Below are 26,577 nucleotides of genomic sequence, written 5' to 3'. Positions count from 1 at the left end.
GAAACTTGTACAATTTTCAAAAACAAACATGTGGGCAGCTGCCCTAAGTAAACATGGCCGCCATGCGTCTAGTTAAATGTCTAACAGGGGCGTGGTTAAAAAAAAAACTCTTTACTGTGATTTGTCCGTATCGGCCGTTCTGGTCACAATGCTAGAACGTTATTGGTAGGAAAGGTTAGTGACGTAGGTGGAGGCGTGTCTCCTGTTTAAACTGTAGCGGCGGCGCTGCTGCCGAGGTCCTGGGTGGGCACATAGAGGACAGAGCAGGCCGGTAACATGGGGGTAATGGGAGCCCCCGAGGTGGCGGCGGAGGATAAGGGGCAGCTGTCCATGTGCGGGGAGAAGAAGTTCACAGTGCCGCAGCCGCCGTCCATCGAAGACTTCTCCATAGTGAAGCCGATCAGCCGCGGGGCTTTTGGGAAGGTTTATCTGGCTCGTAGGAAAATCAGCAACAAGCTGTTCGCCGTGAAGGTGAGAGACACGAACATAGCGGGCAGCGGGGCATGCTGGGAGTTGTAGTGCACAGTGCTCCCTGGGAAACTTGTGCAATGACTCCCAGCATGCCTTGCAACGACTCCATTGGGTCTCAGAGCATGCTGAGAGTAGTAGTGCACAGTGCTCTGGGAATCTAGTACAGTTTCTACTCCCAGCATACCTTGTAGTGGCTCCATTGGTTGTCAGGGCATGCTGGGAGTTGTAGTTGTGCCACAGCTTGCAGACCCCTTGGATGACTGGAACACCTAATTAAAGGGATGGGCTGATTAAACCAATTATCATTAGTCCCCAGTAGAGGGACCCACTGATGATGAAGACTGGCTCCGGACTCCCACATTTAAAGGGTTACTGCCAAACTTTTGCATTATCCCCCAACCATAAGCTAGGGGATAACATACTGACAGCGGGGGGCCGACTGCTGGGACCCCCAGCGATCCTAAGAAAGGGGCTGGGTGCACATGATCGGCTTCTACTCCGTCCATCGTGTATGGGACTGCCGGGTGCAGAGCTCCACTGTTTCCCATAGACAATGAATGGAGCGGATCCTGAGCACACGCCCCTCCGCTCCATTCAAGACCGGCCTCTTCCTGATGGATGGAGGTCCAGACTATCCAGCGATCAGTTACCCCCAATCCTTGCAATTTTGGAAAAACCCCTTTAAATGGATGTGGTCTCACATGCACAGTCGTCTATAGCCGCCTGACTCCGATAGGGCGGGGCTCGGGACCTCCAGCCTCCTGTATTTATTTACTGTCCTGAAGATCAATGATGAATGTTTTTTTTCTATGGGCTAATTCCAATTTAAAGGGTTTTCTAATACTGCAATACTAGTGACTGGTCATCAGTATGAGATTGGTGGGGGTCTGACACCCGGCACCCCCACTGATCAGCTGTTATCAGCGGATGTAAATACTTCACAGCCTCTTCATGGACCCTGAACCTGAAAAGGCTTTTACACTTTCTTCAGCTGATCACTGGGGGCCCAGAGGCCAAACCCTTGTGCGCATAACGTCATACATAGCGATATGCCATTAGGAGGGGAATACCCCTTTTAAAGGTATTGACTGGTTTAAAGGGGTGTACAAAAATTATCCTCTATCCAATGGCTATCTGATAATTGTTTGATCTGTGGCGGTTCCCTTTACTTGCCTGTGTACTGCTCCTACAACACTGCTGTCTGATCATGTGGCAGTTTGGGGTCTATGCCCCCCGAGTTATCTGGGTGATGTTGTGCATCACTAGTCTTGATATGAACATGATGTGTGACTGCGAAGCACAAAATGGGACAATTATGCTGAAGTATCAAACATTACTGAAGGTCCCGTGTGACCCCTGTTACTATACAGCCCTTATAAATCACCAGTGCATTAGGGATTGTGCTGGACACAATGTAATCTTGATTGTACAGTCAGATAATCATATTTACGGCCTCCATACACTCTCCTATCACTTAGGACAATGGCTGGGATACAATGCACAAGGTCTCCTGGCCATTCAGAATAACTTATTTGGGGAAAAATTTAGTTTTGATTTGGTGGAAAAATGGTGAAAATGAGGCTAATTTGGACTTATGGAAAGTGTCCATGCAAGCAGCCTATGACCAGGAGCTGTCACTTTGGGATACTCTTTTAGGGTATGTTCACACATCGCTTTTTTGCCACCACAAAACTGCAGTGTTTTATGGTATCCAGCAAAGTGAGTGAGATTTCTGAAATAAGTGGTAAAAGCAGGAGGCCAGCTCAGCAGACCATCGCCTCTGCCATGAGCAAAGCAACTCGGGATAGAGCCGGCTTAAAGGGAGATAAAAGTTTGACATTTTATCAGTGGATCATATTGTGGTGGTTGCATCCATGGACTGTCCATAAGAAACATCACCAACGCGTTTCCTGGTCATACAGCGGCCTTATTCACACAGTGCAGTATGTACACCATGGATAAGGGAGCTGCACCGAAACGCGTTGATGTGTCTTATACAACCCCTGGCAAAAATTATGGAATCACCGGGCTCGGAGGATGTTCATTCAGTTGTTTAATGTTGTTGAAAAAAAGCAGATCAGACATGGGACAAAATTAAAGTAATTTCAAATGGCAACTTTAGGGCTTTAAGAAACACTAAAAGAAATCAAGATTAACAATTTGGTACTCAGTAAGGGTAATTTTTTTCAGACCAAGCAGAGGGAAAAAATTATGGAATCACTCAATTCTGAGGAAAAAATTATGGAATCGCCCTGTAAATATTTATTTCCAAAACTAACACCTGCATCAAATTAGATCTGCTCGTTAGTCTGCATCTAAAAAGGAGTGATCACACCTCGGAGAGCTGTTGCACCAAGTGGACTGACATGAATCATGGCTCCAACACGAGAGATGTCAATTGAAACAAAGGAGAGCATTATCAAACTCTTAAAAGAAGGTAAATCATCACGCAGTGTTGCAAAAGATGTTTGTTGTTCACAGTCAGTGTCTAAAATCTGGACCAAATACAAACAACATGGGAAGGTTGTTAAAGGCAAACATACTGGTATACCAAGGAAGACATCAAAGCGTCAAGACCGGAAACTTAAAGCAATATGTCTCCAAAGCAGGAAATGCACAACAAAACAAATGAGAAACGAATGGGAGGAAACTGGAGTCAATGTCTGTGACCGAACTGTAAGAAACCGCCTAAAGGAAATGGGATTTACATACAGAAAAGCTAAACATAAGCCATCATTAACACCTAAACAGAAAAAAACAAGGTTACAATGGGCTAAGGAAAAGCAATTGTGGACTGTGGATGACTGCATGAAAGTCATATTCAGTGATGAATCACGAATCTGCATTGGGCAAGGTGATGATGCTGGAACTTTTGTTTGGTGCCGTTCCAATGAGATTTATAAAGATGACTGCATGAAGAGAACATGCAAATTTCCACAGTCATTGATGATATGGGGCTGCATGTCAGGTAAAGGCACTGGGGAGATGGCTGTCATTACATCTTCAATAAATGCCCAAGTTTACATTGATATTTTGGACAGTTTTCTTATCCCATCAATTGAAAGGATGTTTGGGGATGATGACATCATTTTTCAAGATGATAATGCATCCTGCCATAGAGCAAAAACTGTGAAAACATTCCTTGTAAGAAGACACATAAGGTCAATGTCATGGCCTGCAAATAGTCCGGATCTAAATCCAACTGAAAATCTTTGGTGGAAGTTGAAGAAAATGGTCCATGACACGGCTCCAACCTGCAAAGCTGATCTGGCAACAGCAATCAGAAAGTTGGAGCCAGATTGATGAAGAGTACTGTTTGTCACTCATTAAGTGCATGCCTCAGAGACTGCAAGCTGTTATTAAAGCCAGAGGTGGTGCAACAAAATACTAGTGATGTATTGGAGTGTTCTTTTGTGTGTTTGTTTTTCATGATTCCATATTTTTTTCCTCAGAATTGAGTGATTCCATGATTTTTTCCCTCTGCTTGGTCTGAAAAAAATTACCCTTACTGAGTACCACATTTTTAATCTTGATTTCTTTTAGTGTTTCGTAAAGCCCTAAAGTTGCCATTTGAAATGATTTTAGTTTTGTGCCGTGTCTGTGATCTGCTTTTTTTTCAACAACATTAAACAACTGAATGAACATCCTCCGAGCCCGGTGATTCCATAATTTTTGCCAGGGGTTATATTCAGTCCTTGGATGCAGCCATCATATTATCATCCACTAATAAAAGTTTGCCATTTTATCTCCATCCTAGATTTCTTAAATGGGGAGTCCACTACTTAGACAACTCCTTCTCATTCCTCATGTTTGGCCCTGTGTTTTGCTTCAAGCTTTAGTGGCATAACAACCGCACGTGAACACAAGTGACGACACCACTGGAACTGCGCCGGCACCGGAGGTGAGTGTGTTTTTATTATAACCAGGTTAAACATGAGGAATGAGAAGGGAGTTGTCCTGGTAGTGAACAACCCCTTTAAATCTAATTCACATGCTGCTTATTTTTTCCTTGCAGATCTGAAGCAGTTTATTCTTTTAGTGTTTTTATAGCATTTTTCACCCATTCAAATGAATGAGGAAAAAACACAAAAAACGCATTTACTTTCTGAAATATTTTACCTGCCAGCACTTCACTATTTGCTGCAGATTTTTGTGCTGCAAATACTAAGTGTGCACCCCTCTCCCCCCCCCCCCGTCCGGTCTAAAGCGACAAGTCCGCAGTCACTCTGACTGCAGACTTGTGACTTTCAACATCGCTCTCACTGTGCACTGACAGAATTCTCTTATGTGATCACTGGGAACGGCGGTCATGTAATTACAAGTATGTGATATGTATCCTCTCAGCCACAATCTGACTAGACTTTCCAGCCTCGCTCCATACACTTGCATTGTACGAGGCCTCACCCATCTAGTCGGATTTTTCAGAGTCATTTTTTAAATGAAGAAATAAAACCGTTTTGTTCCAATGGGAGTCACTGGCTGAATTCTGATTAGTGGAATACATGAAGGAATATTCCCAGCACATAAAATGAAATAAAAGCGACCCAAACACTGGTTCTGTAAGGCCTCATTCACATGTTCTTTTTTCCATGTACAAGCTCTTTCAGTGGCTTGTTTTCAGAGAGATAGAGAATACATACCCATTAAAAGGAATCTGTCAACACATTTTGTTATGTATACAGAGAGCAGCATGATGTAGGGGCAGGGTCCCTGTTTCCAGTCATGTGTCACTTACTAAGCTGTGTATTGCGGTTTCAATAAAATCCGTGTTTGGAGATTCACTGCTGGACTAGGTGTCTCGTGCCTCCTAGTCTGACCATTCTCCATTTGTGATTAGCAGCTTTCTGCCTATGCACAGTGTACACAGAAAGCTACCAATCAGTGATGTGGGCGGGGTTATACACAGCTCAGCATTCCGAGCTCTGCTAGATCTGCAGCAGAGAAAACTGATTTGTATCATAACTGCTGCATACAGTAATCTAAGCGACACATCGCTGGAATCAGGGTCTCTGTCCCTACATCATGCTGCTGTCAAATTACATAGTAAAAACCTGCTGACACAAATTTTCTTTAAACACCCATGTAGGTCTCTATAAAAAAAAACAACATGGATGGCATCCACAGGCTGTCCCTTTTTTTTTTTTTTTTTTTTTTTTAACTGTTTAATGGGTAGGAAAAGCTTGGAAAGGGGGGTGTGGTTTTTTTTGTTTTTTTTTTTCTGCATACAATACTTCTAAGTGATGCCTAAAACATTTTGCGCTGAACAGGACTAGGTCAGAATCTGAAAGTAGGAGACCATGTTAATATTCACTGGAAGCACGTTTGTTCCAAAATTGCTTTAGATTCTTACTATTTAGCTTTTCTTTCCTCTGTTCTTCGCCCGGTATTTGCAGGACAGTCCTGTGCTGCGCCGCAGAGAACCATGTGGCAGAACCTTACGCAATTTTCAGCGAGTCCAGGTGAAGCAACGAAACAAAAATTGTGCCTGACCTGGAAGTGCTGCAAAACTTTGATAAGTTGCACTAAAACATTTGCAGTTTTGCTGTTTCGGCTGCCGGGCGGCGCACTAGGACCGAACAGCCGCTATGAGAAAAGCGGCAATTAGATCTAATGCATTTTTTATTTAATAATGTATTTTCTTTTTGCCAGGTGGTAAAGAAAGCTGATATGATTAATAAGAACATGGTGCATCAGGTTCATGCGGAGAGGGACGCGCTCGCCTTAAGTAAAAGCCCTTTTATTGTACATTTGTATTACTCCCTGCAGTCGGCCAACAATATCTACCTGGTAAGTGCCCAGAGGCCTCACTGCTCCCATCGTTTGCTCTCTGTTATCTGTTCTACAAGCCGTGCACATAAAGTGTTTGCTCTATGAATAAAAACCTTAGTGGAAGGATTACTGTAATCCTCATTACGTATTGGAATATTACTGCTCATCCATTCGTTTCTTCTTCGAGTCTGTTCCAAGCGATCCAGCGGCTGAATCCGTAATCTGTGGCTGTCGGACGGCATCCCGGAGAACATGCGCCGCCTCTCCCGTCATGGCGTGACGTGACACTGCAAAGATGCCACAAATTATTGATCCAACCCCCGGACTGGATCCTGAAATTGATTGGGTCACATTAAAGAGGTATCCCCAGAGCTGAAAGTTATCCCCTATGCATAAGATAGAAAATAGCTTACTGATCACAGGGGATCTTATTGCTGGGACCTGTTTCTGGATCCCAATACTGCACAGCCCCATCTTCAGTGGAGAAGATGGGTCCATGTTTGACCTCCGCTCCATTCATTGTCCATGTGATTGCTGGAAGAAGCTGCATGCAGTGCTGTACTCCGCTTTCTCCAGCAGTCCTATATACAGTGAATAGATCAGAGGTTTAGCACGTGCGGCTCTGCAGAACCGGATTCGTGGGATCCAGAGGCCCCTTCTCAGGTTTGCTGGGGATCCCAGTGTTTGGACCCTGAGTAATCAGTAATTTGTCCTATGGACGGGAATAACTTTTTAATTCTAGGAATAACTCTAGTAGTCTAATAGTCTCACTCTTCCTCTGCATTTTTTTAGAAGTACCATACAAATGAATTGAGAGAGCCACATAGAGTGGCCATATTTTTATTCCACGCAGAATAGAACATCTATGAATGTCCCATCATTACAGGAAATACCACAACCCCTTTAATCCAGACAAACAATTGTTTTTTGTGGATTTTTTTTTTTTGTTTTTCATACATACCATCATGAATCCATGATTAATAACAGCAATGTCTCCTACCAGATAATGGAGTATCTCATTGGAGGAGATGTGAAGTCGCTCTTGCACATCTATGGTTACTTTGATGAGGATATGGCAGTGAAGTATATCTCGGAGGTTGCTCTGGCCCTTGACTACTTACACAGACATTCAATAATTCACAGGTAAAGACCATTATTTCACAGTTAACATATTGATTGCTGGGGGGCGTCCGACTACTGGGACCCCCTACCAATCCCTATAACAGGGCTCTGAAGAGTCCTATCTGAATAGAGCGTGTGGCTCCTCCACTTTATTAATTCTTCATGAAGAAACTTTCTCCGGCTGTCCCATGGAGAATAAATGTAGCAGAGCTGAGCATGTTCAACCTCCCGTCAGACGGGGCTCTGCAGAGCGCTGATTGGTGGGGATCCCAGTAGTCGGACCTCCAGCAATCAATAAGCTATTCTCTATGCTGTCGATAAGGAATAACTTATATACTTGATACCGTCGAATCGAACTTGATACAATCTGCCACTGTTTTTTTTTTTCTTTAAGAAAGCAGCCATGTGTAAATCTGTAAAACCCCTTTAACATTTCCTTAGACCGTCACATTCCGCAATACTTGCAATTGTCTATATTGAAAATCAAGTACCGTGCTTCAGTCCTGCTCTGGATAATGGGACCCCTGGGTTTTAGAAGGGGTACTAAGGCAATGTGACCAGCCGGTGTGCAGTTGCATTGCTCAATGTTTGGATGACCCCTTTCTGTTGCACTTTGGTGGGATACCTTGCTAGTCTCCTGCGCCCCTCTCAGTACCTGCCCCTCTGCGCCATAGCACGTCAGGCGACTGCAAAAACCAATCACTGGATGCATCACTGGTGCCGATCCTGCTGTCCTTTATAGTGGAACGTCCCTTTTAAGATTTTCCCTTCCGTACTCTGATCAGAAACCACATTGCACAAGGCAGATTTTGCCGTTTTTATATAGAACATTGCGTTCCTCCTGTGTAATCTCTGCAGGAGTTTTGTTCCTGTTCATATTATAATCCATGTTAATCTGAGCAATTCCACATTCTTCGTGTTTTTTTACGCAGGGACCTTAAGCCGGACAACATGCTGATTTCTAATGAGGGTCACATTAAGCTCACAGACTTTGGACTCTCTAAAGTCACTCTAAAGAGAGGTAAGTCTCCACGTTCCACATTACCTCGTATTAGAGCATCATGGCTGTGACTGCAATTTACAGACTTAGTCCTCATGCAGACGTCCGAGCAAGGACTGGCCGCGGCCCCAGCGTCACGGCTTCATAGGTATATATGTATCTGTCACACTCTCAGGTCTGGAGACCGGCGGTCAGTCCATGCTTGGACAAATTTGCACGGTGTCTGCATGAGCCCTATAATTGCGAATGCCGTGATCCTCTTATAAACCTTATATTATCTGTTGTTCCCTGTTATCAGCTTGGAAGTGCAGAATGTCTGTCCCCACCAGCACCGTTCCTTTTACCTCGTCTCCAGAGCTTATGTAGATTCATGTCTGCACATAGTAAGGTGTTTCCCAAACTCCAGTCCTCACGGGTCCCCATCACATCTGGATTTCCTTAGTATTGTACAGGTGATGGAATTATTATTAAAGGGGTATTCCTATCTCCCAAGTTTCTATCCCAATATGTAGTAGGTATAATAATAATATTGGCAAATATCTCCAATTAGAAATGTAGTATAGTTCTTGTGATTCGTTATGTCGCTTACCTCATGTGCAGGGCATTGCAAGAGCTTAGGTATCCATGGTTACGACCACTCATAGTGATAGTTAGTTTGTTAGACAGCTCTTAGTGGTCGTAACCATGGATACTTGAGTATGCCGCGTGGCGGACTGTGTGGGGCCCATTTATGCCGCGTGGCGGACTGTGTGGGGCCCATTTATGCCGCGTGGCGGACTGTGTGGGGCCCATTTATGCCGCGTGGCGGACTGTGTGGGGCCCATTTTGCCGTGTATACTGGTCCAAGTTTTTAATTTTGGCCCTCTGTTTGACATTCCTGATCTAAGGAAATACTGAAAACCTGATATTTTAGGGGCCGTTAGGATGGGGCTTTGGAAACGCTGATATAGCAGGTTCAGTGCTTTTTCAGACTCCATTCGTAGCCCTACAGGGTCAGTTATCAGGAGGACCGGCACAGGGATTATGGTGTCTGGACTTTACCTGTACTTATACAAATGTCATTATTGCGTAAGATTGTGAGACTTTTTGCAAAGGAACATAGAATTTGTATATAAAGCTTTTATAGTGTTTATTTGTGTTTTTTTTTGTGTTAGACGCATTTTATTTATTCAATATTTCTTTTATTTTTATTTTATAAGAGATTAATATGATCGATATTCTTACAACACCTTCGATGGCCAAACCTAAGCAAGACTACTTCCGGACTCCGGGACAAGTACTTTCCCTTATAAGCTCTCTGGGATTTGTAAGTACTTCTGTTAATGACATTTCTGTGACTAAATAGAAAAAACTGGTCGGTAATGATCAAAAAGGTCGTTGCTTCTTCACTGGAGAGGTGGTCTGTTACTGATCGCTGGGGTCTGACTATTGGAAGCCCCCCACTGATCCAGGGGCTGTGCTGTGTACAGTGTAGTTGAAGCCATCCTCTCGCATGCACGCCGCTACTCCGATCATTGACTATAGGACTGCTGGAGATGGCCTGACAATAAGAGGGCATTCAGATGTCCGAGACCAGACCCCCATTGCACGGACTGGCTGCATGTCTCCAGACAGCCTCATAGAAATATATATGAAGATATCACTCTCATGTTGGAAGCAAACGGCAAAAAATTAGACTGGTTCCAACTTTTCACAACTTGCTTGTTGCAATACTAGGAGGGTCATGATGCAACCTCATTCACTTGGCTTATACTGCGATGGAGCAGCGACATGCACAGATATTTGGCTGCACAACTTGTGGTGTTGGCAAAGTCACTGTGTAAGCAGAGTCTAAATGGAGTGCGGCCGTCACTCTGTTCGAACAAGGCACTTCAAAGCCCAGTTCTTTGGATCGGTGGGGACCCCCAGTGACCAGCAAGTTTTCACCTATTATCACCTATCCATAGGATGTGAAGTTGGGACAAGCCCTTTAAACTTTCAACAACAAGAATATTACCCTAGTGCACATATGTCAAACTCTGGCCCGCAGGGTGAGTATATTTGGCCCGTGATGCCATTATACTGTGTGGGGGGGGGGGGCTGCGTGGGGCCCATTATACTGTGTGGGGGGGGGGGGCTGCGTGGGGCCCATTATACTGTGTGTGGGGGGGGGGCTGCGTGGGGCCCATTATACTGTGTGTGGGGGGGGGGCTGCGTGGGGCCCATTATACTGTGTGTGGGGGGGGGGGCTGCGTGGGGCCCATTATACTGTGTGTGGGGGGGGGGCTGCGTGGGGCCCATTATACTGTGTGTGGGGGGGGGGCTGCGTGGGGCCCATTATACTGTGTGTGGGGGGGGGGCTGCGTGGGGCCCATTATACTGTGTGTGGGGGGGGGGCTGCGTGGGGCCCATTATACTGTGTGTGGGGGGGGGGGCTGCGTGGGGCCCATTATACGGTGTGTGGGGGGGGGGCTGCGTGGGGCCCATTATACTGTGTGTGGGGGGGGGGCTGCGTGGGGCCCATTATACTGTGTGTGGGGGGGGGGGGGCTGCGTGGGGCCCATTATACGGTGTGTGGGGGGGGGGCTGCGTGGGGCCCATTATACGGTGTGTGGGGGGGGGGCTGCGTGGGGCCCATTATACTGTGTGTGGGGGGGGGGGCTGCGTGGGGCCCATTATACTGTGTGTGGGGGGGGGGGCTGCGTGGGGCCCATTATACTGTGTGTGGGGGGGGGGGGCTGCGTGGGGCCCATTATACTGTGTGTGGGGGGGGGGGGCTGCGTGGGGCCCATTATACTGTGTGTGGGGGGGGGGCTGCGTGGGGCCCATTATACTGTGTGTGGGGGGGGGCTGCGTGGGGCCCATTATACTGTGTGTGGGGGGGGGGGGCTGCGTGGGGCCCATTATACTGTGTGTGGGGGGGGCTGCGTGGGGCCCATTATACTGTGTGTGGGGGGGGGCTGCGTGGGGCCCATTATACTGTGTGGGGGGGGGGGCTGCGTGGGGCCCATTATACTGTGTGGGGGGGGGGGGCTGCGTGGGGCCCATTATACTGTGTGTGGGGGGGGGGGCTGCGTGGGGCCCATTATACTGTGTGTGGGGGGGGGGGGGCTGCGTGGGGCCCATTATACTGTGTGTGGGGGGGGGGGCTGCGTGGGGCCCATTATACTGTGTGTGGGGGGGGGGGCTGCGTGGGGCCCATTATACTGTGTGTGGGGGGGGGCTGCGTGGGGCCCATTATACTGTGTGGGGGGGGGGGCTGCGTGGGGCCCATTATACTGTGTGTGGGGGGGGGGGCTGCGTGGGGCCCATTATACTGTGTGTGGGGGCTGCGTGGGGCCCATTATACTGTGTGGGGGGGGGGGCTGCGTGGGGCCCATTATACTGTGTGGGGGGGGGGGGGGGGGGCTGCGTGGGGCCCATTATACTGTGTGGGGGGGGGGGCTGCGTGGGGCCCATTATACTGTGTGTGTGTGGGGGGGGGGGTTGCGTGGGGCCCATTATACTGTGTGTGGGGGGGGGGCTGCGTGGGGCCCATTATACTGTGTGTGGGGGGGCTGCGTGGGGCCCATTATACTGTGTGTGGGGGGCTGCGTGGGGATTACAATTTTTTGTTAGGGGGATTGAGGGAGGTGGGTACAGTAGGGTCAGCATACTGTGCGTGTGGGGGTACCATACTGTGTTTGGAGACACTTTTGTTTGCATCTTACTTTAATATCTGTATTCAAGGTTTTTTTTTTATCCTTTATTACGTATTTATATTAGGCCATTGGGCCATATGCTTTTTACTACTCTTACATAAAATATTGGAATACTATAATATTTTATCCTAAAATCTATTAATTAAAATGTACTGTTTTTTTGGGACCACTCATTTACATTTGTTTCCATATGAAAAAGTTCATCGTTATATTTGATAAGGAAAAACTTCCTCAATTGTAGACATTTTTTAATAAATATCAAGGTTCGTCCGCGACTTTGTCCAAGTTTTTAATTTTTGCCCCCTGTGTATTTCAGTTTGACATCCTGCCCAAGTGCACGTGGTCAGATTAAAAGATGTTGCATGTTAAAGAATGAAACAACATGGGGTACATTTACTCTGGCCGATTATTGTGAAGGAGCAATCCTGGAAACACTCATTTCCCTGTAATCGGCCAGTCTAAACAGGCTGCCAATCAACAGACGAACAAGAAAAACGCTTGTTGTCGGGTGAAATTATTAAATTTGCTTAAAATTTTCCTACTATTCCGGAGTTTATAATTAGAATCAACTGGTTATTGGATTTGAAAAGGGGCATTTAATTAAAAAGGAATGTTATTAAAAAATGTGAAAAGCTTTTAGCCCCAGGGATTGATGAATCAGGGTTGGCAGCAAGAGTTAGAGATACCGTTTAGGTCATTTTTGAACACTAGGCCTATGCAGTGCAGTATAAAAACGCCACGTGTGAACAAGCCCTTAGCCTTTATTGTAAAGCCTGTATGTAATCGGACTTTGCTATGATATAACTTTTATCTCTCTTTTGTCTCATAAACTTACTAGGGAAAGCGCAGGACCAGGCTACACAGGTTTTATTTGCAGTAATTATGGAGGCACAATGATCTGCATATACAGTGCCTACAAGTAGTATTCAACCCCCTGCAGATTTAGCTGGTTGACACATGCGGAATTAACTTGGCATTGTGACATTTGTACTGTAGATCAGCCTGGAAGTGGGAAATGCACTGCAGCAAATTTTGTTTTTGTTTTTTTAAAACGTTAAAAGTTAATTCAGAGTGTCATTTATTATTCAACCCCCTCAAACCACAAGAATTCTGTTTGGTCCCCCTAAAGTATTAAGAAGTAGTTCAGGCACCAAGAATAATGAGCTTCACATGTGTGGATTAAAGATCTCTTTTGCCAGCCTTTTCTGACTATTTAAGACCCTCCCCAAACTTGTGAACAGCACTCAGACATGGTCAACATGGGAAAGACAAAGGAGCATTCCAAGGCCATCAGAGACAAGATCGTGGAGGGTCACAAGGCTGGCAAGGGGTACAAAACCCTTTCCAAGGAGTTGGGCCTACCTGTCTCCACTGTTGGGAGCATCATCCGTAAGTGGAAGGCTTATGGAACTACTGTTAGCCTTCCACGGCCTGGACAGCCTTTGAAAGTGTCCTCCCGTGCCGAGGCCAGGCTTGTCCGAAGAGTCAAGGCTAACCCAAGGACAACAAGGAAGGAGCTCCGGGAAGATCTCATGGGAGTGGGGACATTGGTTTCAGTCAATACCATAAGTAACGTACTCCACCGCAATGGTCTCCGTTCCAGACGAGCCCGTAAGGTACCTTTACTTTCAAAGCGTCATGTCAAGGCTCGTCTACAGTTTGCTCATGATCACTTGGAGGACTCTGAGACAGACTGGTTCAAGGTTCTATGGTCTGATGAGACCAAGATCGAGATCTTTGGTGCCAACCACACACGTGACGTTTGGAGACTGGATGGCACTGCATACGACCCCAAGAATACCATCCCTACAGTCAAGCATGGTGGTGGCAGCATCATGCTGTGGGGCTGTTTCTCTGCCAAGGGGCCTGGCCATCTGGTCCGCATCCATGGGAAGATGGATAGCACGGCCTACCTGGAGATTTTGGCCAAGAACCTCCGCTCCTCCATCAAGGATCTTAAGATGGGTCGTAATTTCATCTTCCAACAAGACAACGACCCAAAGCACACAGCCAAGAAAACCAAGGCCTGGTTCAAGAGGGAAAAAGTCAAGGTGTTGGAGTGGCCTAGTCAGTCTCCTGACCTTAACCCAATTGAAAACTTGTGGAAGGAGCTCAAGAATAAAGCCCACATGAGACACCCAAAGAACCTAGATAACTTGGAGAAGATCTGCATGGAGGAGTGGGCCAAGATAACTCCACAGACCTGTGCCGGCCTGATCAGGTCTTATAAAAGACGATTATTAGCTGTAATTGCAAACAAGGGTTATTCCACAAAATATTAAACATAGGGGTTGAATAATAATTGACCCACACTTTTATGTTTAAAAATTAATAAAATTCAACTGAGCTACATAACTTTTTGGTTTGTAAGATTTATGCTTCTGTTCATAAAACCTACTCTCGTTTGCAGTTTGAAGGCTCTAACTTATTTGCATCTTATCAAACCAGCTAAATCTGCAGAGGGTTGAATACTACTTGTAGGCACTGTACACACGTGTTCAAAATTGTTGGTACCCCTCGTTTAATTAAAGAAAAACCCACAATGGTCACAAAAATAACTTGAATCTGACAAAAGTAATAGTAAATTAAAAATCTATGGACCTGAACAAATGAAAGTCAGACATTGCTTTTCAACCCTGCTTCCACAGAATTTAAAAAGAAATTAAACTCATGAAATAGGCCTGGACAGAAATGATGGTACCCCTGAAAATAATGTGACAAAAAGGGACATGTTAAATCAAGTTGTGTCCACTAATTAGCATCACAGGTGTCTACAATCTTGTAATCAGTCAGTGGGCCTGTATATGGGGCTACAGATGCTCACTGTGCTGTTTGGTGACATGGTGTGTACCACACTCAACATGGACCAGAGGAAGCATAGGAAAGAGTTGTCTCAGGAGATTAGAAAGAAAATTATAGACAAGTATGTTAAAGGTAAAGATTATAAGACCATCTCCAAGCAGCCTGATGTTCCTGTGACTACAGTTGCACATATTATTCAGAAATTTAAGATCCATGGGACTGTAGCCAACCTCCTTGGATGTGGTCGCAGGAGGAAAATTGATAACAAATCAAAGAGATGGATAATACAAATGGTAACAAAAAAGCCCAGGATAACTTCTTAAGAGATTAAATGTGAACTTCAAGCTCAAGGAACATCAGTGTGAGATCGCACCATCCGTCGTTGTTTGATCCAGAGTGGACTTCATGGGAGATGACCAAGGAGAACACCATTGTTGAAAAAAAATATCATAAAAAAAGTCAGACTGCCAAACTACATGTTGACGAGCCACAAATCTTCTGGGAGAATGCCCTATGGACAGATGAGACCAAAATGGAAGTTTTTGGCAAGGCACATAAGCTCTATGTTCACAAACGGAAAAATGAAGCATATCAAGAAAAGAACACTGTCCCTACTGTGAAACATGGAGGAAGCTCTGTTATGTTCTGGGGCTGCTTTGCTGCATCTGGCTCAGGGTGTCTTGAATCTGCAGGGTACAATGAAATCTCAAGACTATCAAGGGATTCTAGAAAGAAATATGCTGCCCAGTGTCAGAAAGCTTGGTCTCAGTCACAGGTCATGGGTCTTGCAACAGGATAATGACCCATAACACAAACCAAAAAACATCCAAGAATGGCTAAGAGGAAAACATTGGACTATTCTGAAGTGGCCTTCCACGAGCCCTGAACTAAATCCTATTGAGCATCTTTGGAAAGAGCTGAAACATGCCGTCTGGAAAAGGCAACCTTCAAACACGAGACAACTGGAGCAGTTTGCTCACGAGGAGTCGGCCAAAATACCTGTCGAGAGGTGCAGAAGTCTCATTGACAGTTACAGGAATCGTTTGATTGCAGTGATTGCCTCAAAAGGTTGTTCAACAAAATATTAAGTTAAGAAGAACCATCATTTCTGTCCAGGCCTATTTCATGAGTTTAATTTTTTTAAAAGTTCTTTGGCAGCAGGGTTGAAAAGCAAAGCTTTCATTTGTTCATTTTCATAGATTTTTAATTTATTATTAGTTTTGTCAGATTCAAGTTATTTCTGTGACCATTGTGGGTTTTTCTTTCATTAAATGAGGGGTACCAACAATTTTGACTACGTGTGTATATGCCAAACAAAATGATATTTTTAATGCAGACTATTTTTTTATTCTGATGCATTGGAGTATATCCTGTCTTGTCCTCCTTTTTATGTCTATATTTTTATTTTATTTTTTAACCTTTTCTTGTTTCCTGTTGTAATAGCATACTCCAGTCCGCAGTAAGGTGCAGGGACCGGCTCCCTCCGTGACCCCGACGTTTAGTGAGCTGTCTCAGAGCAACTCTACCCCTCTCTTAATAAGAAATAAAGACAATTTGGGGAAACCCAGCAAGCTCCTAATATCATGTAAGTGGTTTGTGATGGACATTTTAAGTGGACCACATTTCTGATAGTCAGCACTTCTGTGGCCATTACATGCAGTATTGGTGTATTTTTTTGCAATTTCCCATCCATTCTGCATTATTTGCAGTGTAAATCCGTTCTCCATACACTAATACAATAGAGAGCTTGTTTTGGCCTTGTGCTTATATGCAGCAGCCCAGCTGAATACGTAGAAATGCAGTGTAAAGCATGGGGGCAAGCCGCAGCCTGTGACGATAGTTCAGGTGTATCTAGTTGTTTTGTATCACTAATTATCTCCTATGGAGTTGCAAGTAACTATCTTTTGAAAGAGTGAAAAAAAAAAATCTTAAATGGTCATTTCTATCCTAATGTATTGCCTATCCCAGGGATAGGTGATTACTTATGGATCGACTGCTGGGGCCTCAATTATTCCCAAAAAAGGGGGCTCTGAAATGCCCTTTCGGAATATTGTGGTGGTCACTCACATGCTCCATTCTCTATGGAGAAAGCAAAGTGTCGCTCCATTTGATCAGCGGGGGTCCCAGTATTCACCAATCCGCATCCTTTTGGATAGGTGCTAATGAATGATGGGAACGACCCTTTAATATGAATCAACATAACGATAGGTTCCTGCGAGTCTTAGGTTCAGGACTGCTCATTCTTTCCTTTTATTTTCAGGTCCCGAGGTAAATACATCTAGCCCTAGCATGCCAGTGAAATGTCTGACGCCCAACCTGCTGAAGTTAAGGGCACGGGTTGGAACGTCCAGCACCAGCAGCCAGTCCCGGTTATGCTTATCAAGCGTGGAGTCCGATTATTGCAGCAGTCCAAGATGGGAGAATGGAAACCAGGTTTGGATTATACTTTTACTTTTGGTCTTTTTTTTTTTTGTTAGAGGAGTATTCTTTTCTTATACAGTGATGACCTATCCCTACCATACACCATCATGTTATACAGTGGGCACAGAAAGTATTCAGACCCTTTTAAATTTTTCACTTTGTTTCATTTCAGCCATTTGATAAATTCTAAAAAGTTAATTTTTTTTTCTCATTAAAGTACACTTTGCACCCCATCTTGACTGAAAAAAAAAAACAGAAATGTAGAAATTTTTGCAAATTTCTTAAAAGAAAAACTGAAACATCACATGGTCATAAGTATTCAGACCCTTTGCTCAGACACTCATATTTAAGTCACATGCTGTCCATTTCCTTGTGATCCTCCTTGAGATGGTTCTACTCCTTCATTGGAGTCCAGCTGTGTTTAATTAAACTGATAGGACTTGATTTGGAAAGGTACACACCTATCTATACAAGACCTCACAGCTCACAGTGCATGTCAGATCAAATGAGAATCATAAGCTCAAAGGAACTGCCCAAGGAGCTCAGAGACAGAATCGTGGCAAGGGGTCTGAATACTTTCCGTACCCACTGTAATCACTGGAGACCTGACCCCTCTGCTGCTAGCTTCACAACCAGGGGACCAGAAACGTCGCTGCCATGTTTTCCTATACTAGCTTTATAAACAGGACCGAACCAAACTGGATGTCCTAAAGGACGCCCTTCACATTTATATGCACTGTCAGTACTAAAATGTATACGGAAATGTCAATACAGTGGTTGGTGGTATTCCCATGTTGGTAATTGATGGCATCTTACCAGGACATGCCGTCACGTAAAGGGGTTGTCAAAGGTGGTTGGTCTCCTAGGTAAGGAAGTGCTGCTCTGGCTGAATTCGGTGCCCCTGCTCTCCTCCGATGCTGCACCGGCCACATTTTGGGTCAGTAGCTCAGCCGATCTGCAATCATTAGGAGCACATAGATTCACGGGAGGCAGAAGAAAGAGGCGCTCCGAACAATAAAAGATGAGAAAACCCCTTTAATGAAAGCGGAGGGTCTGACCTCTAAGACCCCCCCCCTCCACTAATCTTGAGAATAATTAAATTGTGACATGGATACAGCCCTGTTTGAGTTCTTTTTCTGCACATAGATGCTCTTGGGCCACATACAAAAAACTGAGCTATGACCACCTTTGTTGTCCGGATAAGTGGGGGTCCCAGACGTCAAAGCCCCAGTGATCATTAGGTAGCAATGTGCCATGATGAACTAAGATAAAATTGTAAAGTGCTTGTACAAAAATAAAAAAAAAAGCAAATTTCCTTTTATCCTTTACAGCTCGTTGCTTAGCCAGGATTCCCCAACTCCAGTCCTCAAGGCCCACCAACAGGCCATGTTTTCAGGATTTCCTTAGTATTACTCAGGAGGTGATTGCATCACCTGCACAGGCAATAATTCCATCACCTGTGTAATAGTAAGGAAATCCTGAAAACATGACCTGTTGGTGGGCCTTGAGGACTGGAGTTGGGGAACCCAGGCTTAGAGAACGGCCATCTCTGCAGTCTTATCGGCCGTGGCCATTCTTCTAGGCTAGGAGCTCATGCTTGCCAGAGCGCTAGTTCCAGCCAACTTCACTACCCCTGCGCTCTTCTGATGCCGCAGAGGTAAAGATGTATCTGCTTGCGTCCCTCAGAGTCCACAGTTCACACCAGCAGCATGGTTGCAACGCTGGTGTGAACTGTCAATTGTCAGAAGCGTACCACCCCTTCAAAGTAGGAGGCCGGGGTGCGGTGCACACTTGAAGAAAGATTAGACAAACCCCTTTAAAATAATTAAATTGTGGCTCCAACAACCAGTTTTTATTTAATAGTTTTTCTGAACGTCACAGCACTAATGTTCAGGATCTGTTTTTTTTCTGTCTCCAGGATTTAGAGGCTCCGCGCTTTCTTAGCTCCAGCCGTTTAAGGAATAGTACATCTGATAAGTCGCTGAGCAATCTTCCGATAGGAAAAGTTTCAAAGTGCATGAAGGACCTGGAGTCGGCCATCTCCCCTATTGTTAATCACAGAAATAGTAAAAAATCGGACGTTCAGAATATTAATGACCTGGAGGACACTCCCTTTGCTGGCCTGAACGCAAAAGGTTTAATAAGGAAATGTCTTTATGACCCGAACACTGAAGAAGAAAAGGAGAACTTGGACGCGGATGGGCAACTAAAAGAATTGCCCAGCTCTCCAGAATCTCCTCCTTGGTTAGCAAGTTCCTCATTGGATCCCCTAAAGTACAGCAAAGATGTAAATGCTGATCGAGTCGGAGTCAAAAGAAACTTTTCGCGTGTTGAAATTAGCCCCAAGGAGGGTCTTATGGAAAAGAAAACCAATTCCCAGTATAAACGAGCCTACAAACTCTCCGGGGTTGAGGACAACCCAAGTTCAGGTCTAACTATGGAGATTACGTCATTGTTTTTTGGTGACCTCCATAAAAACATGGAGAAGGACGATAAACTCACAAATCACTTTGTCCCTGCTCCAGCTTCTCCAGAGAAGCGCTGCTCGAGCAATACAGTTGCCAAAAATTTATTGTGCGAGCTAAATGAGAATTGTGAGCAGAAGAATGATGCCTGGAAAGCAAGTCCGGATAAGGAGTTGGAACCCTTGGCCAATATGTCTCTTGCAGAACAACCACTGGAGAAGGAGCCGTCCAATGTGGATAAAAGCATGAAAGAGCTGTCTTTTGAGTCAGAAAGTGATGCGAACGTCAGCTGCTCGTTTCAGGAAGCGAGTGCAGGCCCAACATCTGAAAATGAGGAGCGAGGGGAAGGCAGGGCTTTAGATCTTGGTTTATCAGGACTTGCCAATATTTCTTTGGCGTCTCCTGCCACAACTCGGACATTAAATAGGAGTAAAAGAAGAACTGTGGTGGCTTTCAGGAGCTACAACAGTCCTATAAATGGGTCAAACCTCTCCGAACCTTCTCGGATAAGTATTGGATCTGTGGACAAAATACACTTTTCTTTGGGTTATACAGGATCTTATCCGATGACTGCTACTCCTGCCCAAAAGGACAGAACGTGCAAGAACTCCCAGGTATAACCCGCTGCGCTTCATGTATAGCGATAGAGTAATGGTATAATAGTCTGTGCACCAAAGGAATAATGAAAGTATACAGTAGTGTTCAAAATAATAGCAGTATGTTCAAAACCATGAGTTGAGCACAAAATCATGAAACTGTTTTTTATTTCCCTGCATTGGGAACATTGCACAATATTTTCTAATTCAAAACATGAAGAGAAATGTTTATAATTTTTAACTACTCTACAGAAAATAACAAAAAATGAACATGGGGCTGTTCTAAAAAATAGCAGTGTCTCAATTTGTCTTTACAAACTCACAATATGTACTTTTTTTTGAGGATTTGTCATTCCTGTGCAATGTTAAACCTAGAACGCATGACCATAAAAATCTACATTTTCACATACCTGGGGCCTTTTAGGCCCGTGTGCAAATAACATGGAATAACTCAAACAAAAATGACAAACAACTATATACCTGAGTAATACCTAGAGTTTCAAAATTCCAACTAAAGTAATCTTGCAGAAAATAGAAAACAATTAACAGGGCGGGCCTGCGAGGCCCCAGGTATGCGTTCTAGGGTTAACCTAATATTTAGTTGTATACCCACAGTTTTTTAGAACTGCTTCACATCTATGTTGCATAGAGTCAACCAACTTCTTGGAGTGGAACCAAAAATTTTGCTTGTTTAGTGTCATTGTCTTGTAGAAACACCCATTTCAAGGGCATATTCTCTTCAGGGTAAGGCAACAGGACCTCTTCAAGTATTTTAACCCCTTAAGGACCCTGGGATTTTCCATTTTTGCATTTTCGTTTTTTGCTCCCCTTGTTACCAGAGCCATAGCGTTTTTATTTTTTTGTCAGTTTGGCCGTGTGAGGGCTTATTTTTTGCGGGACGAGTTGTACTTTTGAACGACATTACCATATCGTGTACAGGAACAAAAATTCCAAGTGCGGTGAAATTGCAAAAAAAAAGTGCAATACCACAGATGTTGTTTATTTTTTTGTTTTGTATTTTAGCAATCTCAATGTTTAGGTAAAGCAAAATGAAATCAGCGTTTTAATCTTGGGGTGCCGCATATGAGCTGCCCAGCCGGCCGATATCTCGCTCACAGAGGTGTGGTGGTCTCTGTAGTGCTCCTTCCTTACATCACGTGGTGACTTTGGGCATGCACAGTGATCAGCCAATATGCCACTGCCCTGGCGTCACACTGTGCAGACCCGAGTCTGACCGGCCGAGCGCTTCCCTTTGTAATATCACAACAGCTGTGCTGCGCTATGCCCGGACGTAGAGGTACATGTACAACAAACTTCTGCCTGTGCGCCCAAGTCCTGCATGTTCTCTCTAAATTTGAACATAAGAGATCAATTGATTTTTTATATATATATATATATATATATATATATATATATATATATATATATATATATATATATATATATATATATATATATATATATATATATTATATAATATATAATATATATATATATATGGGAAAAAAATGCATTTTCTGTGGGTTTTTTTTTTTTTTTTAAGGGTCAAGTAGAAACCCCTTACAGAACACCAAAGTCTGTGCGCCGAGGAGCAGCGCAGGCAGAGAATGAGAAAATCCTTGGGACACCAGACTACCTGGCTCCAGAGCTGCTGCTGGGAAAATCGCACGGTGAGTTTCTCTAGTGCTTGGCCTGGTGGGTGTAGTTGCACATTTTTGCCATGCGTCTGTTAGTGACTGTCCTAGTAATATAGGATTATTGGTCTCTTCTGCGCAGGTTATTTTACTTTTTATCGTCCCCGTAACATAATGTTTTATTTGCACACAGGATTTGTGGTGTCCGGTAAGTTAACCATTGCCGCTTTGGTAGCAGGAGGCTGCTTTACACAGTCGGGTGACATTTACTTGGCGAACAAATATGCTTCAACTGTAAAGTTTTGGTTTCAAAGAGCTAATCGCATGCGTTCAAAAGATACCGACATCCCTCAGTGCAACTCTGGGCAAATATTCCAAATTGGTTAATTGGATTCTCAGGTTGTGTAATGTATCAGGACTAAACTCCAGGTTTCCAATGAAATGGCTGCAAGCTACTGGGCTGTACAGAAGATCCTGCCAAAATGACCCAAACGCCAGTCCACTACTATCGAGAATTCCCCCGTCTATTTAAAAGGTGGAAATAAGATTTTTTTTTTTTTTTGTAAATACTTCCTACGGTCATTGTTGCCTGTGAGCAGTGCTATTGCTGACCGCTCACGGGCATCACGTGACCCGGCTCTGACATCCGCTGATGTCAAGTTCTGGCTGCGGCCATGCGTGACCCAGTGACGCGCGTCCTCCTTATTGATGGGCTGTGGGATAGGTTTCACCACACGTCACAGCCCAGCATCCACCACGCGCTTTCCCAATGAATGCAGATGGGGAGGTCACCTGGCTCCAACTCCTTTAGAAGGTAATCTATCAGCAAGTTTTTGCTATGTAATCTGACAGCAGTGTGATGTAGGGGCAGAGACCTTGATTCCAATCACTTAGTTTACTGGGTGCAGCAATTGTGATAAAATCACAGTTTTCTCTGCTGCAGATCTAAGATTCTGAGCTGTGTATAGCCCGCGCACACAACATCTTTCTGTGTACATTTTATAGTGACCGCTGCTAATCAGTACAGGTAGTATGGTTGGACTGGGAGGCACGAGACCACTTGTCCTGTAGTGATGATATCCTGCTGATAAAACACTGATTGTATTGAAAGAGCAGAACACAGCCCAGTAAGTGACACCTCACTGTTATCAGGGTCTCTACTAATACATTATGTTGCTCTCAGATTATATAGCAAAGACCTGTCAGATTACCTTCAATTGATCCCTACTTTTTTAAGCCCCTATAGTGTACAGATTATGGGAAACTTGCATTTTGGGAGCTGATACATTTATATTACCCTAGTTACTATATTTTCTTGCAAATCATGAAAACTTGCTGCGAGTTGCACACGTGGGAAGGATCCTCTTTCCGACCAGGTGTATATTTAGTTTATTCTGGCAGCGGGGAAAAAAAATTGAGCGATTCTGTTCAGTGGCCGCGCGGCCAACAGCTTTACAGTTAGTCTGGCATTAGCCTCTGTGCTAGCTGGGACCTTTTATGCTTTCTCGCCAGCTGTGCCAGAATGTGCTTGGTTTGGCTGCTGGACGTAGAAGGGTTAATGACGGCTTGACATTTCTAACACGAGACGCTCGGGGATCCGAATGATCTCCTCTACTTTCACCGACTCTGACCAAATGTATTTCTTTAGGACCGGCCGTGGATTGGTGGGCCCTCGGAGTTTGCCTCTTTGAGTTTCTTACTGGCATACCCCCATTTAACGACGAGACCCCCGCTCAAGTGTTCCAGAACATCCTAAAGAGAGGTGCGTTTTATCACACTGGTCACCTGGATCACATCTCCAGAAATAATGGTGCCAATGGGTCTCCTAACACCATGAAAGCCACGGATGGTTTTTAATAAGGTGGCTTGTAATACCTCGTCCTATTTTGTGTGTTCACCTGTTTTTGCCATGAGTTGTGGTTGTGATTTCCACATATTTTTGATTGATCGAGTGCGGCTTCTTAATAGGGTGCCATTTTTATGTGCAAATGTACTCCAAATTTTGCAACATTTTGCTTTTAAAAAAGGTGCAAAAAATGGTAAAAGAGCATTTTTGCTTGAAGGGATCATCAGAAAATTATGCATTTTAAATCCAAGTTTGTGTTTCGTGGTTGTGGGGTTTTTTGTTTTTAAATTTTGCTTGTTCTTTAAAAAAAAAAATTAAATAACCATGTAATTTTGACACTGGCCACTTGGGGCTTTTTAAGTAAGAGTTTTCAGCAGGCTCATTGTCATCACAGGCAAGTAACTCCTATACACAGCTGATAACACAGGATCTACCAATCACTACAGATTAGATATTAGAAAAAACTTTTTGACAGTGAGGATGAGCAATGAGTGGAACAGGCGGCCACTAGAGGTGGTGGGTTCTTCTTCAATGGACGTCTTCAAACAGAGGCTGGACAGACATCTGTCTGAGATGATTTAGTGAATCCTGCTTTGAGCAGGGGGTTGGACCAGATGACCCAGGAGGTCCCCTCCAACTCTACCATTCTATGATTCTAAGTCACAACTCTCCTGCTTCCCCTCCCTTCACAATGACCTTTGCACGTGCTCATTAGATACAATACAAAAGATAGTGGCTGAGGTTGTTCATTGGTGGCTATGTACATGTGTTGTTTTCTGAAATGGGAAGTTGAGTGGAAAAAAAAAAAGCCCCAGTGGCCGATGTGGAAATTGCAAGATTTTTAGTTTATTTTTTTAAAATCAGATTGTGAGATGGAAAAGAAAAAAAGTATATTTTTTGTTAAGACAAAAACCTCATTTAAAATTAATGAACCACATGTGTCGTTTTAAAGAATTCGGCTCCAAAACAAAAAAAAAAAAAAAAACAATGAATACCAGAAGACAAAGTAGAAAAATTCCATTAAATTTTTTATTTTTTTTATTTTTGGCGTTTACAGATATTCCTTGGCCAGAAGATGATGAAACCCTTTCAGTTAATGCTCACAATGCAATAGATATTCTCCTCACCCTCGACAACACAAAGCGAGCTGGATTAAAAGGTAAAGGAGTTTTTTTTTTTTTATATTCTGGATATAAACCTACAAATGTATCATCTGCAGTAGCTATTTACAAAGGACAGTGATTCTGCTTTTCTTACTCGCCAGTCAGCGGGCAAGAGATAGCCAAAATATATGGGTGCCTTAAGCCACCACAGTGGGAGCCCAGGGCTTATAGGCTCCATTACACATCACGGCTGCTGTTTAAAGGGAACCTGTCACTGGGATTTCAGCCATTAAACCACCAGAATCTCATTATGCTGCTGAGAAATAGAAATGTGCCCTTAATATCTGTTGTATCAATGTGAAAAGTCTGGTGACATCTGGCACATTGAAACAAAGTGTAATAACCTTGGTTTCATCAGGGCAAGTGCCGCATGTTTTTCTTCAGGACTTATACAGCAGAGTGTTCTCCACATTTATGGACTATTTTTGATTAATTGCATGTTTGCTTTTTTTTTGGCTAAAAATCATTTTTACAATTGGACTTCATTAAAAAAAAAATGTTGTACAGTTTGCCTTCTATAGTCGCTGTACTAGACTGTCTATTGCTGGCTGCAGAATGAATGAGTTAACTGTGAACCCATCAGTGAGTTCGCTATGACTGACAGTCTTCTGTCTTTCTAAGCTATCAGAAGACTTTATAGCCAGTGACCACCAGGTTCCCTTTAAATCCTTAAGCCTGTGACATACGGCTGCTGAGTTTAGAGCATTAGGCTGTATTTGTACATAGGGTTGCATTGCATGCAGTTACTGTAATAATTTAAAAAAAATATGCATGTTATATTTTCACCCTCTAATGATTGCTTATATAATGCTTCTGGGGTTTTTTACACACTTCTTTTTTTTTTTGCAGAACTTAAGGCTCATCCTTTCTTCCACGGCATAGATTGGGAGAACTTGCAGAACCAGCCCATGGCTTTCATTCCTCAGCCGGACGATGAAACGGACACTACTTATTTTGAAGCCAGAAATAATGCCCAGGATCTTAAAGTGTCTGGGTTCAGTCTGTAGGACTTTATGCTCCTGAACCGTTTCCTTTCATTATCTATGAACAGGAACACTGCCCATATTAATTCCTGTTTTTAGCTTTGCTTTGGGCTACCAAGTTTTGTCATTTTAATTAGGCGTGTGATATTCCCAAATGTATGAAATAATGGGACATCAATGTGGATCTTATGGCTTGTAAATAGCTTGGCTTTGAAAGCTGCGTTCTCTACCTGTGCACCTTAAATTAAGCCTAGGACCGCAATTGTAAAATAAAGTAATATAATTATCAATTGTTACTTTTTTTTTTTTTTCCACACTGAACTCTCTCTTTCAAAAAAAAAACTTTTAATGTGTTAATCAAAAATTAAAAAAAAAAAATGATAATGGTTGCCATTACATAAATCCATAGTGCAAGCTAAGATAATAAACTTTAATATATCTTATCAGAGAAATATACTTCTTTCCCTGTCTCCTGAACTCATAATTCACTCTAAAATCTATCTTATTGTGTTGGAAGTGCCTCTTCTCAACGAGATGACAGGCTTCAATTGGTAGGTGTAACCTATGGGTATGTGAATTTGAGAGGAACGGAACAGGCACTCTGTCTGCTGCAGCTTTCTAGTAA

The 26,577-nt window shown here is 43.8% G+C and overlaps 1 protein-coding gene across 3 annotated transcripts; it reads left to right on the top strand.

The window, feature by feature from the left end:
- The first annotated feature begins 162 nt into the window (after positions 1-162).
- On the top strand, positions 163-26,242 carry MASTL (microtubule associated serine/threonine kinase like). 3 transcript variants are annotated; one of them, XM_073677560.1, is made up of 13 exons: positions 163-471; positions 6,121-6,258; positions 7,244-7,383; positions 8,295-8,383; positions 9,562-9,668; positions 16,288-16,429; positions 17,105-17,277; positions 19,184-20,344; positions 21,870-21,996; positions 22,154-22,168; positions 23,609-23,722; positions 24,864-24,965; positions 25,819-26,242. In XM_073677560.1, the coding sequence occupies exons 1-13, from the start codon at positions 277-279 to the stop codon at positions 25,974-25,976; spliced, it is 2,661 nt and encodes an 886-aa protein (XP_073533661.1). In that variant the 5' UTR covers positions 163-276; the 3' UTR covers positions 25,977-26,242. The 3 variants fall into 3 exon arrangements, with proteins under 3 accessions (XP_073533661.1, XP_073533660.1, XP_073533662.1); XM_073677559.1 differs by having other exon boundaries at positions 22,103-22,168; XM_073677561.1 differs by lacking the exon at positions 22,154-22,168.
- The last annotated feature ends 335 nt before the right edge of the window (positions 26,243-26,577 follow it).

The sequence above is a fragment of the Phyllobates terribilis genome, unplaced genomic scaffold, assembly GCF_046119375.1.
Source record: "Phyllobates terribilis strain yellow unplaced genomic scaffold, ASM4611937v1 Scaffold_4__5_contigs__length_816908805, whole genome shotgun sequence".
NCBI lineage: Eukaryota > Metazoa > Chordata > Amphibia > Anura > Dendrobatidae > Phyllobates > Phyllobates terribilis.
This window is presented reverse-complemented; position numbering and strand designations above follow the sequence as displayed.